The sequence below is a fragment of the Bos mutus genome, chromosome 18, assembly GCF_027580195.1.
Source record: "Bos mutus isolate GX-2022 chromosome 18, NWIPB_WYAK_1.1, whole genome shotgun sequence".
NCBI classification, from domain to species: domain Eukaryota; kingdom Metazoa; phylum Chordata; class Mammalia; order Artiodactyla; family Bovidae; genus Bos; species Bos mutus.
In genome coordinates, this window is record NC_091634.1 from 6,720,763 (window position 1) to 6,732,479 (window position 11,717).

Sequence of the window (11,717 nt, forward strand, 5' to 3'; positions counted from 1 at the left end):
CAGAGGCCATTTTTGAGGGGGGCGACCTTTCCAACACCGGTTTCAATGGAAGGGCCAGGCGACCTGGTTGCTATGCAACGCATACGCTGCCCTTGTTTTCCTAAAAAGACAGATTAGGTTTCTAGTTAAGTTCTTTCTGGTTCTTGGGGGATGGGGGTGGGTGGGTCGTGTGAAGGGTCCAATCACAACGTCTGAAACGGGGTTACTAGGCAACGCTTTAAGGCGGCAATCAACTCAGAAGGGAGTGCAGCTGTTTTTTCCCCACTAAAAGAAGCCGAACTCTAACCCAAGAGGAAGTTGCTAAGCAACACCTGATAGTTGTTTTCTGGGAGAAGAGCCAGAAACTGGCCTAGGACATAAATACATTCCAGGTGGATTAAAAATGTAAATATAACAAATGAAACCATAACACTGTATAATCCTGAAGACTGGGGAAAAAAGAGTTTCTTATCATTACAGCAAAGCCAGAGGACGGAAAATATTAAACTGTTTGTCCGCAGAAGACTTCATAAACCAAGCTGAAAACGATACGGTAAACTGCGGAAGTCACTGTAACATATGTGTCGACAGAAATGTACTACCCAAATACGTATTACTGATCAATAAAAACTTAGGAAAGCAGAAATGCTTTTTTTTTTTTTAATTGGGGAGAAAACTAAGCAGGTTTTTCCCATACGCAAAAAAATATTAAAGTCGCTCATATGCACAAGTTAATAAGTGCTAACACAGAGTCCAGTGATATGTCATTTTATCTTTGTCATGTTAAGGTTGGAAAAATAAGTTCATGAGGGTGGGAAGGTTTGGGTGAAATGAGCAGGCTCAGACGTGATCTAGTGGAGATGGAAACCAAAACAGCTTGCTCCAATGCAGTTTGTCAATGTATTTCAAGGTAAAAGGGTGCATTGCTTTGCACTCAGCAGTATCACCATTTTGTCACATGTACTTTATTGATCCCTTTCTTTTATTTTCTTTGCTGAACGCTTGTAAAGCAAATCCCAACATCGTATCATTTTACCTCTGCCTGCTAGATAGGCATCTCCAAAAAGTTGCAGGTAACCACTATGCCATTAACACCTCCAACAAAATTCTTATTTCTTGGTATTGTCAAACACTTAAATCCATAATCAAATTTTCCCAGTTCTTGCAAAATGTCTTTTTACAGTTTTATTTGCATCAAGATCCAACAATGACTGAACCTGTGTTTAGACATCTTAAAATTCCTTTAAATCTAAAGTAGATCCCTTCTTTTGTATGCTAGCGTAATTAAATTTTAATAAAATCATAAGGAAGATAAAAGTAAACTGGAGAAAGGCAAAATGATCAACAGGTATGGAGCTTGAAATGGCACCTAAAATGCCCTCCTAACCGTAAGGAAACTTTCCTTTAGATAAGCTGAATGCATAATTGGTTCTGTTAACTGAGTTTAAACTGTTACCATGGTTACCATCAATGGATTACGAATGGTAAAACAATGAGATACTTTAGCTTGGACTTCAGCTTCTGGCATTGATAATTAGATGATATGACATTGTTTTTGCAACATTGGTGGTTTCATAAGAGGTATGGGTAGTTTTCAAGGATCTTACCTCCCCCAGAGAGGAAACAGAAATCGACAACAACAAAAAAAGATGGGGTTGGAAAAGAAATTCCAGAGGTGCTCATTGTCATTACCAAGAACCTGAAGGCAGCTGTGATGTGAAAAACTTGGTGTAGTTCTTCAGCTAAGCAATGGCCTTCCACAGCAGCTGATCTAATTCTGGGATAGTCTTCGAGCCTCTTACACAGAGTGAAGTAAATCAGAAAGAGAAAAACAAATATATTAATGCAAATATATGGAATCTGGAAAAATGGTACTGATGAAATCTAGTAGAGGGACTTGTGGACACAGCAGGGGAAGGTGAGGGTGGGACAAACTAAGAAAGTAGCATTGACATATCTACACAGTCATGTGTAAAATTGTGGGAAGTTGCTAAATAACACACGGAGCCCAGCCTGACACTCTGCAATGACCTGGAGGGTGAATCCTCCCTAGAGGACTCCGATCAATAGCACAAAGACCACAGCTGCAGAGACAAGGATTGAATTTAGAATTCACAGAAACAAAAATTAACGGGATGTTGCCCCACTCCCACCCCCAGGATTCAGGTACAGGAATTGTCAGGTTCATAAAGTACCACAATATGCAAAATAATAGAAATAAAGGACACTATTTTAGTTACCTTGGGCTGTGTAACAAATTACCCCAAAACTTAGTGGCATGAAACAACAACATTGTTACTTTCAAGTTCCTGTAGATCAGGAATTTAGATGTGGCTTAGCCGGGTCTGTGCTTCAGAGTTTCTTACAGGCTATAATCAAAGGGTCAGCAAGGGCTGGAATCATCTCAAGGCAAGACTAGAAAGGACCTGCTCCCGTGCTCATTCTTGTCATTGTTGGCAGGGTTCAGTTCCTCCCAGGCTATTGACTAGAGGTTCCATGTGTTACTGACTAGGGTCCTTGGACTTTTTAATTAATAGAAATTGATAAGAGACCAAATGAGAAATTCAGGCAAGGCTTTATTGGGACTCTCCCACGGACTCTTAGCATGAGGGAGAGAAAAGAAGAACAAGAAACAGGCACCCCTGCTTGCTTGTGAGGGGAAACAGGCTGGTTCTTTAAATGAGGCGAGGGTGGGGAGGGGTTGGGCTAGAAAGGTGGCTTAGGTGGTCTGCCCACCCCTTGGTGGTGCTGTGTGCAGGAATTGGGCACAGTACCCTGCTTTTGCTCCTGGAGCCTCAGAAGTGGCAACTGGTTTGTGGCCTTTTTGTATCTTATTGAACATTAATTAGGGCTCAGCAGTTAAAAAAAAAAAAAAAACTGCTTTCAATGCAGGAGCTGCAGGAGATGTAGGTTCAATCCCTGGTGGGGAAGATCCTTTGGAGGAGAGCATGCAACCCACTTCAGTGTTCTTGCCTGGAGAATCCCATGGACAGAGGAGCCTGGTGGGCTACAGTCCATGGGGTTGCAAAGAGTCGGACACGAAGCGACTTTGCACATATGTACATAATTTTCCCCAACTGCATGCATGCAGTTATTTTTAGTCTCATAGTTTCTTTGTATTCTCTTGCTCAAGGAGATGTCTGTCTTAAGTGCAAGCACTCTAGTAAAGGTTGCCAAGTTTCAGGTCCCAGCCTGACTCACAAGGACCTCTTTTTGGGTAAGTCACAACACGGCGTTGGCTGCATCAGAGTGAACAAGAGAGGGCAAGAGAGAGAATACAAAGAAGGATGGAAGTTGCCACTTTATAACCTAATCTCAGAAGTGACATCCCACCACTTTTGCCAAGTTCTTTTTTTATTATTTATTTGGCTTTGCCGGTTCTTAGTTGTGGCACATGAAATGTTTAGCTGCAGCATGTGAACGCTTAGTGACAGGATAAGGGGTCTAGTTCCCTGTGCGTGCCATGTGCATGCTCAGTCCCTTTAGTTGTGTCCGATTCTTTGCGACCCCATGGACTATAGCCCGCCAGGCTCCTCCGTCCATGGGATTCTCCAGGCAATATACTGGAGTGGGTGGCCATTTCCAGGGATGAAACCCAGGAGCCCCCTGCATGGGGACTGTGGAATCTTGGCCCTGGACCACCAGGGAAGTCCCATATCCAGGTAATTGTCTGTGTCTCTAATTCCAAAGTCCCGATCTATCACTCCCCTGGCTGTTCGTTTTCATCCTTTGTAATATCCTTTATAATAAACCAACAGTAGTGAGTAAAATGTTTCCGTGGGTTCTGTGAACCCTAAGAGCAAATTATTGAACATGAGAATGAAATAGTGTACAAGCCCTGTGTCCTTGTCTTTTGAAGTAAAATGCTGACCCAAAAGTTAATGATTTGGAAATATGAAGATGTAGAAACAAAGAATAGCTGTTGAATTGGGGAAATGGTAACAATTTAGACTATGATTCTGCCACACAGCAGAAATGCTGAAATCCCAGTTCCCTGAAAGATATAGATAAAGGCCTGACACACATTCCTAAGTTGTTTTTTACAGGAAGCAGACCCGCTCCAGATGAAAACTGCTGACCACAAAAATGTAGACCCTAGACTGGTTGAAACCAGAAAATTGATGATGCTTGAAACTTCACCTAAATGCCAACCAATCCGAGAATGGTCCACGAGCTGATCATGCCCTGCTCCCTGAACACTGTGATACTCCTCACTGCCCGCTCCAGAGTGGGTCACAGTCTTTAGGACATCAGCCCACTTGGTCCCTTTTGCCTGGCAAAGAAATAAAAGCTACTCTTCTCTACTCCACCCAAAACTCTTATCTCCACGTTTCTATTCAGCACCAGTGAACAGAGGCCAAGTTAGGGCAATAAGAAGAGGGGGTCATGGGGATCCTTGTTATATGTAGGCCACTCAGACCGAAGTGTGGGTAACCTGGGGACCCACTACTTCTAATTGGTGTGTGAAGTGGCTGTAGTCTTGTGGATCCGAGACCTTAAGGATGTGAGTGTGTGTGTGTGTGTGTGTGTGTGTGTAACTCTAGGTGGTTGGTGTCAGAATTTAACTGGCTTATAAGACAGTCTGTGTCCACAGAAAACTGGGGAACTGCTTGGTGTGAAAAGCCTGCACATTTGGTATTAGAAATATTGTGAGTAGAGAGTTTTCCAGTAGGAAATCCTCTAGGAAGCAGGAAAATTTTCAGCTATCCCTGGAAAGTGATCTGAAATGCAAGAAGGAACAGGGAGGGCAAAATGAATCATAAACATACAATTACAATTGCCTGAATAAAATAAGAAAAAATATTCAATGAAGGCATTAAAAAAGTCAAGTTGAATGCTAGCGACACTAGTTGCTTACTCTGGAGGGAGTTTAATGGAATTAACTTGTCACATTCTTTGTAGTTTTTGAGAGACGGTTTAAAAATCTTTAACCTTTTGCTGAATTAAATGTGATGGCAAAATTTCAAAAATTAATAAAAGAGAATTAATGTATAAATTTGAAACCAGAAGAAAGAGGACAAAATGGATCGAGGAAACAAATCCAGTAAAAGAAAGGAGGAAAAAAAGCATGGAAAAGGCAGGACAACAAGAAATATAAAAATAAAAAGATAGAAATAGGTCCCCTTTGCCTCTGAGATGGCCCCCATGCTGTCTATGGAGTGTTCTACTTCTTACCAAAAAAAAAAAATAAAGTGATAGAAATAAACCTAAGTATATCAGAAGTCTAAATAAATATAAGCAGACTAAAGGAAAAATTCATAGAACTACAAGGAAAAATTGATATTCTACTTCATTTGTTATCTTATGCACCTTATTCCTCTTTAAATTTCATGTAATTTAATGTGCAGAGTAAACGTCTTATTTCTTATCAGCTATTAGAAATCAAATCCAGAATGCAGGCAAAGCATGTTTAAAAGAAATAAATGCCTTCTTAATACAACTATATGTTTTGTAAATATATTTGCATAAATGAAGGCAACTGTTCTGAGAAAAACGATCTGATTAACTGATAATGAATAGTTATCCCTTTAAACACATAGTGAAAAGAACCTAACATGTCAGTATAGGATGAGCTAAATATATTGTTACATCCATGATATAGGTTAGGATAAGACATTTTAAAAAGACGAGGTATATTTCTACAATTTCATGAGAAATACAAAGTTTGAAAACAACATTAGCACAGTAGTATCTGTGAAAACGTGAATAACCTGTGTTAAACTGTCAACTTTTTATTTCAGGGAAAGGATTTCGGTAGGAGTATTTTCACATTCTGCACTATACACTATCATGAATAAATTCATTATAAATATTATTTTACGATTCTGGAATATAAAGGACTTCATCTTCCTTCTTCTAATAACAAAAACAACCAAGTCATTTGTTGGTTACTAGGCAACTCTTGCCGGACCAAACCATCCTCGAAGGTAAGGGGGGAGATGATATCTTTCTCAATTTTGCTCTAAGGAAGATTGCTCGTGATTCGTCATGCGGCCATCTTTGAGAGGGGCACAGCTATTTACAGCCTTAGAAGGAAAATAAGACTGGTCGTTGCTAGGAAACCCCAAGGCAAGGTCGGCATCTTTGAGCGGGGCATAGTGTTTCTACCTTGAAAGAGAAAGCCAAGCTAAAGCGGTTGCTAGGCAACGCCTAGACGCCATCGCCATCTTTGAGTGTGGTACGGTTGTTTGTCAATTCAGAATGTGAAACACACTCGCTTACGTGGTGGTTACTAGGCAGCGCCTTGGGGTTGTCACTACCTTCAAATTGGGCTCTTCATCCTCTTCTTTAAATAAACTCAAATCGCTTCAAGTAGCGACCAGTCAACTTAGCAAATACAAAGCCGCCATCTTTGTTAGGGGTATTGTGACTTCCGGCGGGGGCGGAAGAGAGCGTAACGGGGCTCTGGGGGAGGCGCTGGAAAAGGTCTTGACGAGGGGTTTGAGTTGGGATGAGGAAGGCGGGAATTCAGTCCTCTTCCAATCAGCTCCCTATCTCGCCCTCTGGCGGCTCCGGACCGCAGCAGCCCGGCTTCGTGTGACTATGGGCGTGCTCAGAAGGGGGCATTGACTCTCTCCACGAGGGAACTGGGTGGCGAGCGTTCCAGATGGGGGAGGAGGGGACTGAGGGCACGATACATCTGCTGTGCCTCGCTGCATCTAGCGGGGTCCCCCTGTTTTGCAGGAGCAGCCGCGGTGGCGCCCCCGCCCGCCAACAGGTGGGACCCCGGGCGCCTGGATCTCTGAAATAGCAGGGTTTTAGAAGGACTTTGGGTCCTCAAGGGAGTAGAGGCTGGGGACGTTTCAGAATTTGTTTAGACCGTCGAAGGTGCAATTGACCAATGATCCTGGTTCCTTGAAGAGGAGGGCCCAGGGGATCTAGAGAGAGGAACGGGGTTGGGGGCCTGAGTAATTGGTTCCCAAGGAGGAGGAAATTGGGGGGCTCTTGTCTCAAGTTCACAATCTTTCCCCAGCTCCCATTCTCTGTCATCGGCTCTCTCAATGGAGTCCACATGTTTGGGCAAAATCTCGAGGTGCAACTGAGCTCTTCGAGGACGGAGGACACAACCGTGGTGTGGAAGAGCTTCCACGACAGGTCTCCAAGGGCAGCTTGGGGGCAGGGCCAGGGGGACAGCCCCCGTTGAAGATGACCCCTAGCCTGTCCAGATCTCCAGCGCCAGCTGAGACTGGGTTGTGGGATCTTTGACAAGGCATTCAGCCTGATTCCTGAGCTTCTTTGTATGAGAGGCCGGTTGTGCTGGGGCATGGGTCCAGGGCAGACCTACTCTCCTCTTTGCCTTGTTTACTTGGCCTGGACTCATCCTTCTCACCTTCCTTTCTCACAGCATCACCCTCATTGTTCTGTCGTCTGAGGAGGGCACCTCGGAGCTGAGGCTGGAGAGACTACTCCAGATGGTATTTGGGGCCATGGTGAGACTCCCTACTCCTTTTTTTTTTTTTTTTTTAAAGTTCTTGTTTGTTTTTGTCCACACCCTGTGGCATGTGGGATCACAGTTCCCAGACCAGGGACTGAACCCGCCCCCTGCTGGGTGGAAGTGCAGTGTCTTAACCACTGGACCACTAGGGAAGAGAGAGAAGTTGCTCAGTTGTGTCCCACTCTTTGTGACTCTATGGACTGTAGCCCCCAGGGTCCTCCATCCATGGGATTCTCCAGGCAAGAATACTGGAATACTAGGAATACTGGAATACTAGGGAAGTCCCTCCTTAACTCTCTTTCCCAACCCCAGGAATCTGAGCTCTCAGCATCCCTCTCCCTCAGACCCAGGAGTCCAGACTCCAGCAGCCTCCTGTAGAACCCAGGAATTCTGGCCCTCAGTCTGACTCCTCCCTTAGACACAGGAGTCTGAGTCCCAGCCCCTCCTGTCTTATAACCAATTGTCCAGGGCCCCTACTCTCCTATATGTTTCTTCTAGGTTCTTCTCGTGGGACTTGAAGAGCTAACCAATATCCGCAACGTAGAGAGACTGAAGAAGGAGCTGAGGGTGAGGCTGAAGGACATGAGGATGGGAAGTTAGGGTACCTGATCACTGATATTTGGGAACTGTAGTTCCCAGAAAACCCTGGGGCAGCCTTATCCATTGGGCTCCCAGGGCATCTTGGTTGTCTGACATCCCCTAGCAAGGCCCAGTGGGCCAGTTTTCTGAGGAGGAGCCAGCAGATTTGGGTGCCACCTGCATCTTAGGCTTCTCCATTTCCCCTTCTGCTAGGCCAGTTACCGCCTCATCGACAGCTTCCTGGGGGACTCAGAGCTCATCGGAGACCTGACCCAGTGTGTGGACTGTGTGGTTCCTCCCGAGGGGTCCCTGCTGCAGGTATCGGGAATACCTTGTAAACTTTTAAAACTATCCCTCTGGCCCTGGCTCAGTGTCCATCCTCTTACCTTTGGACCATTGCCTCTTCCTATCCTTTTGGCTTCCGGTCCAACTCCCACTTGACCCCGGAAGGATCTTTCTACACCCAGAGCTGACTCTGTCCCTCCCTTGGTCACAGCCCACCCTCGACTTCCATCAGCCCCAGGACAAGGTCCCAGCCCCTTAGTGTCAAGTTGAGGACCTGAGGAATCTGACGCCTGCCCGCCTTCTCGCCCTGACCTCTTCTAACTCCTAACTCCACAGTCCACCCTCTCCTAGCTGCCTCATGAGTCTCGCAAATCCCCACAACTCCCCAGTTTCTCTGCCCTGGCACATCCCGTTCTTTCTTCCACGGAAATCTCTATCTACTTTTCCTTAAATATCGATCTGATTTCATCTGGCATGGGTGCCTCCCAGCAGTGTGGCTCTGGGCAGGTGACGACCTCTCTGAGCTTCAGTAGATTGTGGATTGCGCCCACCTGGCACTTAATAGCACTCAATAAACTGTAGCTGCTGCTGTTAAAATTACTAGCTTCGGCAGGATGTGTCAGACTAGGCAGCGGTCACCCTACCTGTTTAATTTTACAGTGTGACTTGGGGATGGTAAGCCGCATGTGAAGGTGAAGGAACTCAGGCCCAGGGAGGGTGAGACACAGGAGCACGGCCACCAAGCTAGCTTTGAATTGTACGCCGGTGTCTTCCCCCTACTAACCCGCCTTGGAAGTCTGTCGCCTCTGCTCATGTCCTCTGACTTGCAGTCGGCCTGCCTCCCTTACCCAGGAAGCCCTCTCTGGGTTCGCTGAGGCGGCGGGCACGGCCTTCGTCAGCCTGGTCGTGTCAGGCCGGGTGGTTGCAGCGACCGAGAGCTGGTGGCGGCTGGGGATGCCGGAGGCCGTGCTGCTCCCATGGCTGGTGGGGTCCCTGCCCCCGCAGGCCGCTCGCGACTACCCGGTGTACCTGCCGCACGGGAGCCCCACGGTGAGTGGGTGGGTGGGGCGGACAGGCGGAACGGTGAGGGCTGGGAGGAGCGCGCCAGGGGTAGGACCTGGAGGACCGCCTCTAGGAGCCCGGGCTTGACATGAGAAGAGGAGGGGCTCCGGCCAGCCCACCCTCCTCGCTGCTGCAGGTTCCACACCGGCTACTGACCCTGACGCTTCTGCCGGACTTGGAGCTGTGTCTTCTCTGCGGCCCGCAGCCTCCTCTCAGCCAGCTGGATGCGCAGGTGAATCGGGGCTCCGTCCCGCTTTTCTCCTAGTTTACCCTTTCTACTCGCGAGCCCTGGCCCTTCTCTGAGCACCATGCGGGGCGAGTGCGCCTTTACCCTGGACCCGCCCTGTGTCCGCCCCGCCCCTCGCAGGCCCCGCCCCTAACAGACCCCACCTTCTCGTAGGCCCCGCCCCTCTGGGCTCCGCCTCAGTGGCCCCCATCCTTCCAGGCCTCCCTCTCTTCCCTCCCGCGGTCCCCTCTGCCTTTGTGGTCTCCTCCCCAGCTCCCTGGCCAAACTGCCTCCCCTTGGTACCGCCCTGACCTCGTCCTTGGGCCTCGCCTCTCTCGCTGATCACGCCCCCCTGCAGCTTCTGGAGCGCTGGTGGCAGCCCCTTTTGGAGCCGCTGCGGGGCTGCCTGCCGCTGGGAACCCGAGCGCTGCCCGCGGGCTTCCCACTGCACACGGACATCCTCGGGTAGGGCGCGGCAGGGGAATGGGTTGGGGGTCCTCCGCACCTCTTTCCTGGCCGTGACACCTGTTTCCCCACAGGCTGCTGCTCCTCCACCTGGAACTGAAACGCTGTCTCTTCACGGTGGAGCCCTCGCGGGATAAAGGTGACTGGGAGGTGGGCGGGGCCGGGAGGGGCGGGGGCTGGGCAGGGGCTCTGCGTTACCGCACCCCTCTTCCACCTTCAGAACCGTCTCCGGAGCACCGCCGGCGCCTTCTCCGCTCTTTCTACACCCTGGTTACCGCCACTCACTTCCCACCAGGTCAGCGGCGGGCACAGCGACCCCTTTGCACACACTGGGGCACTGGGTCCCAGTTCTCACGAGGCGGGAGTAAGAGGCAGGGGAGGGGGAAAGCGGTAGGAGAAGCGTGGACTGGGGATGGCCGTCTGGGAGCCCCGGGCATGTACACGGGCACGAAGGGAAGAGAGCTTAAGGGAGGGGCAGGAAGGGCCCAGCCTGCAGGTTTCAGAGCCTCCTGGCTGACCCTAAACACCGAGACCTCATCTCCTGCCAGGTGCTTTTTGTGTATTGACTCACTTCTTCCTCGGGCTTCCCTTATAGCTCAGTTGGTAAAGAATCCACCTACGATGCGGGAGTCCTGGGTTCGATCCCTGAGTTGGAAAGATCCCCTGGACAAGGGAAAGGTTACCCACACCAATATTCTGGCCTGGAGAATTCCATGGATTGTATAGTCCATGAGATCACAGAGAGTCAGAGAAGACTAAGCGATTTTCGCATCCTCATAGTTGAAGGTTATCTCCTGTTACATCATTATTTCCATCTTATAGATGAGCAAACAGGCTTAATAAACAGCAGAGCTCTGCTGTGATTCAAACACAGGCAATCCACACGCTCCTGCTCTACTGCTAAAAATACAGGCTTTGGGTGGAGGAGGTTGGTAGATTCCACAGAACACAGGTCCAGGAGGAAAAGCTGTCACACAGAACCTGAGGCCCAGACAAAGAAAGGGACCCAGAGTGATACTACAATCCCAGCAAAGACCCTGATGAGTGTAACAAAATAGTGAAAAGTTCCATCTGGAGGGGCAAAGGACTGCCCCTTCCTAGCCATGCGACCCCACCTCCCTCACCTGCTTCCCAAGTGGGGTGGGGTCCTCTGGAGGCCAGTGCCTGGCACCTGGGCAGCATCTCTTGCATGTCTGTGATCTGTACTGCTAACCAGATTGCTTGGGGCTGCACACACAGTGTCCCCAGGAAAGTGGGGCACTGGGGCTGGAAGAGGGGGAGAGTCTGATCTCAAGTCCTGACAGCTGGCTGGAGCTGCGAGCCTCTTCCATCAGATGTTAAACTTAGCCCAGGATGGGGGATGGCTCCCTCAGGTTGGCATTCTAGTTGTCCAGGCCTCACTGGTCACCTCGACCTTCGTTGTCCTTCCTTCAGAGCCAGGGCAGCCAGAGGAGAAAGCAGAAGAGGCCATCCACCGGGCCCAGGTAGCCAGAGCCTGCTACTTGGTGTTGGGGACTGAGGAGCCAGGCACAGGATGGCGGCTGGTGGCGCTGCAGTTGGGGCCACGGCGGCTGCTGCTGCTGCTGTCTGCTCAGAGTCCCACATACGGGCTGCGGGGCCTGGCCACCCACACTCTGCATGCCCTCACCCCGCTCCTCTGACCACTGGACCTGAACGCCAGACATA

The 11,717-nt window shown here is 48.9% G+C and overlaps 1 protein-coding gene across 1 annotated transcript; it reads left to right on the forward strand.

The window, feature by feature from the left end:
* The first annotated feature begins 6,388 nt into the window (after positions 1-6,388).
* Positions 6,389-11,692, forward strand: FUZ (fuzzy planar cell polarity protein). The gene is made up of 11 exons (XM_005905009.3): positions 6,389-6,697; positions 6,953-7,074; positions 7,325-7,409; positions 7,913-7,981; positions 8,207-8,311; positions 9,131-9,328; positions 9,477-9,572; positions 9,925-10,031; positions 10,106-10,170; positions 10,252-10,326; positions 11,466-11,692. Exons 1-11 carry the CDS (start codon positions 6,587-6,589, stop codon positions 11,690-11,692), a joined length of 1,260 nt encoding a protein of 419 aa, XP_005905071.1. The 5' UTR covers positions 6,389-6,586.
* Positions 11,693-11,717: the final 25 nt, after the last annotated feature.

Coding starts and splice junctions, on each gene's coding strand:
- FUZ (XM_005905009.3), top strand. CDS start 6,587: ATGGGGGAGGAGGGGACTGAGGGCACGATACATCTGCTGTGCCTCGCT. Junction 7,075..7,324: donor TGGAAGAGCTTCCACGACAG/GTCTCCAAGGGC, acceptor CCTTTCTCACAG/CATCACCCTCATTGTTCTGT. Junction 8,312..9,130: donor CCGAGGGGTCCCTGCTGCAG/GTATCGGGAATA, acceptor TCCCTTACCCAG/GAAGCCCTCTCTGGGTTCGC.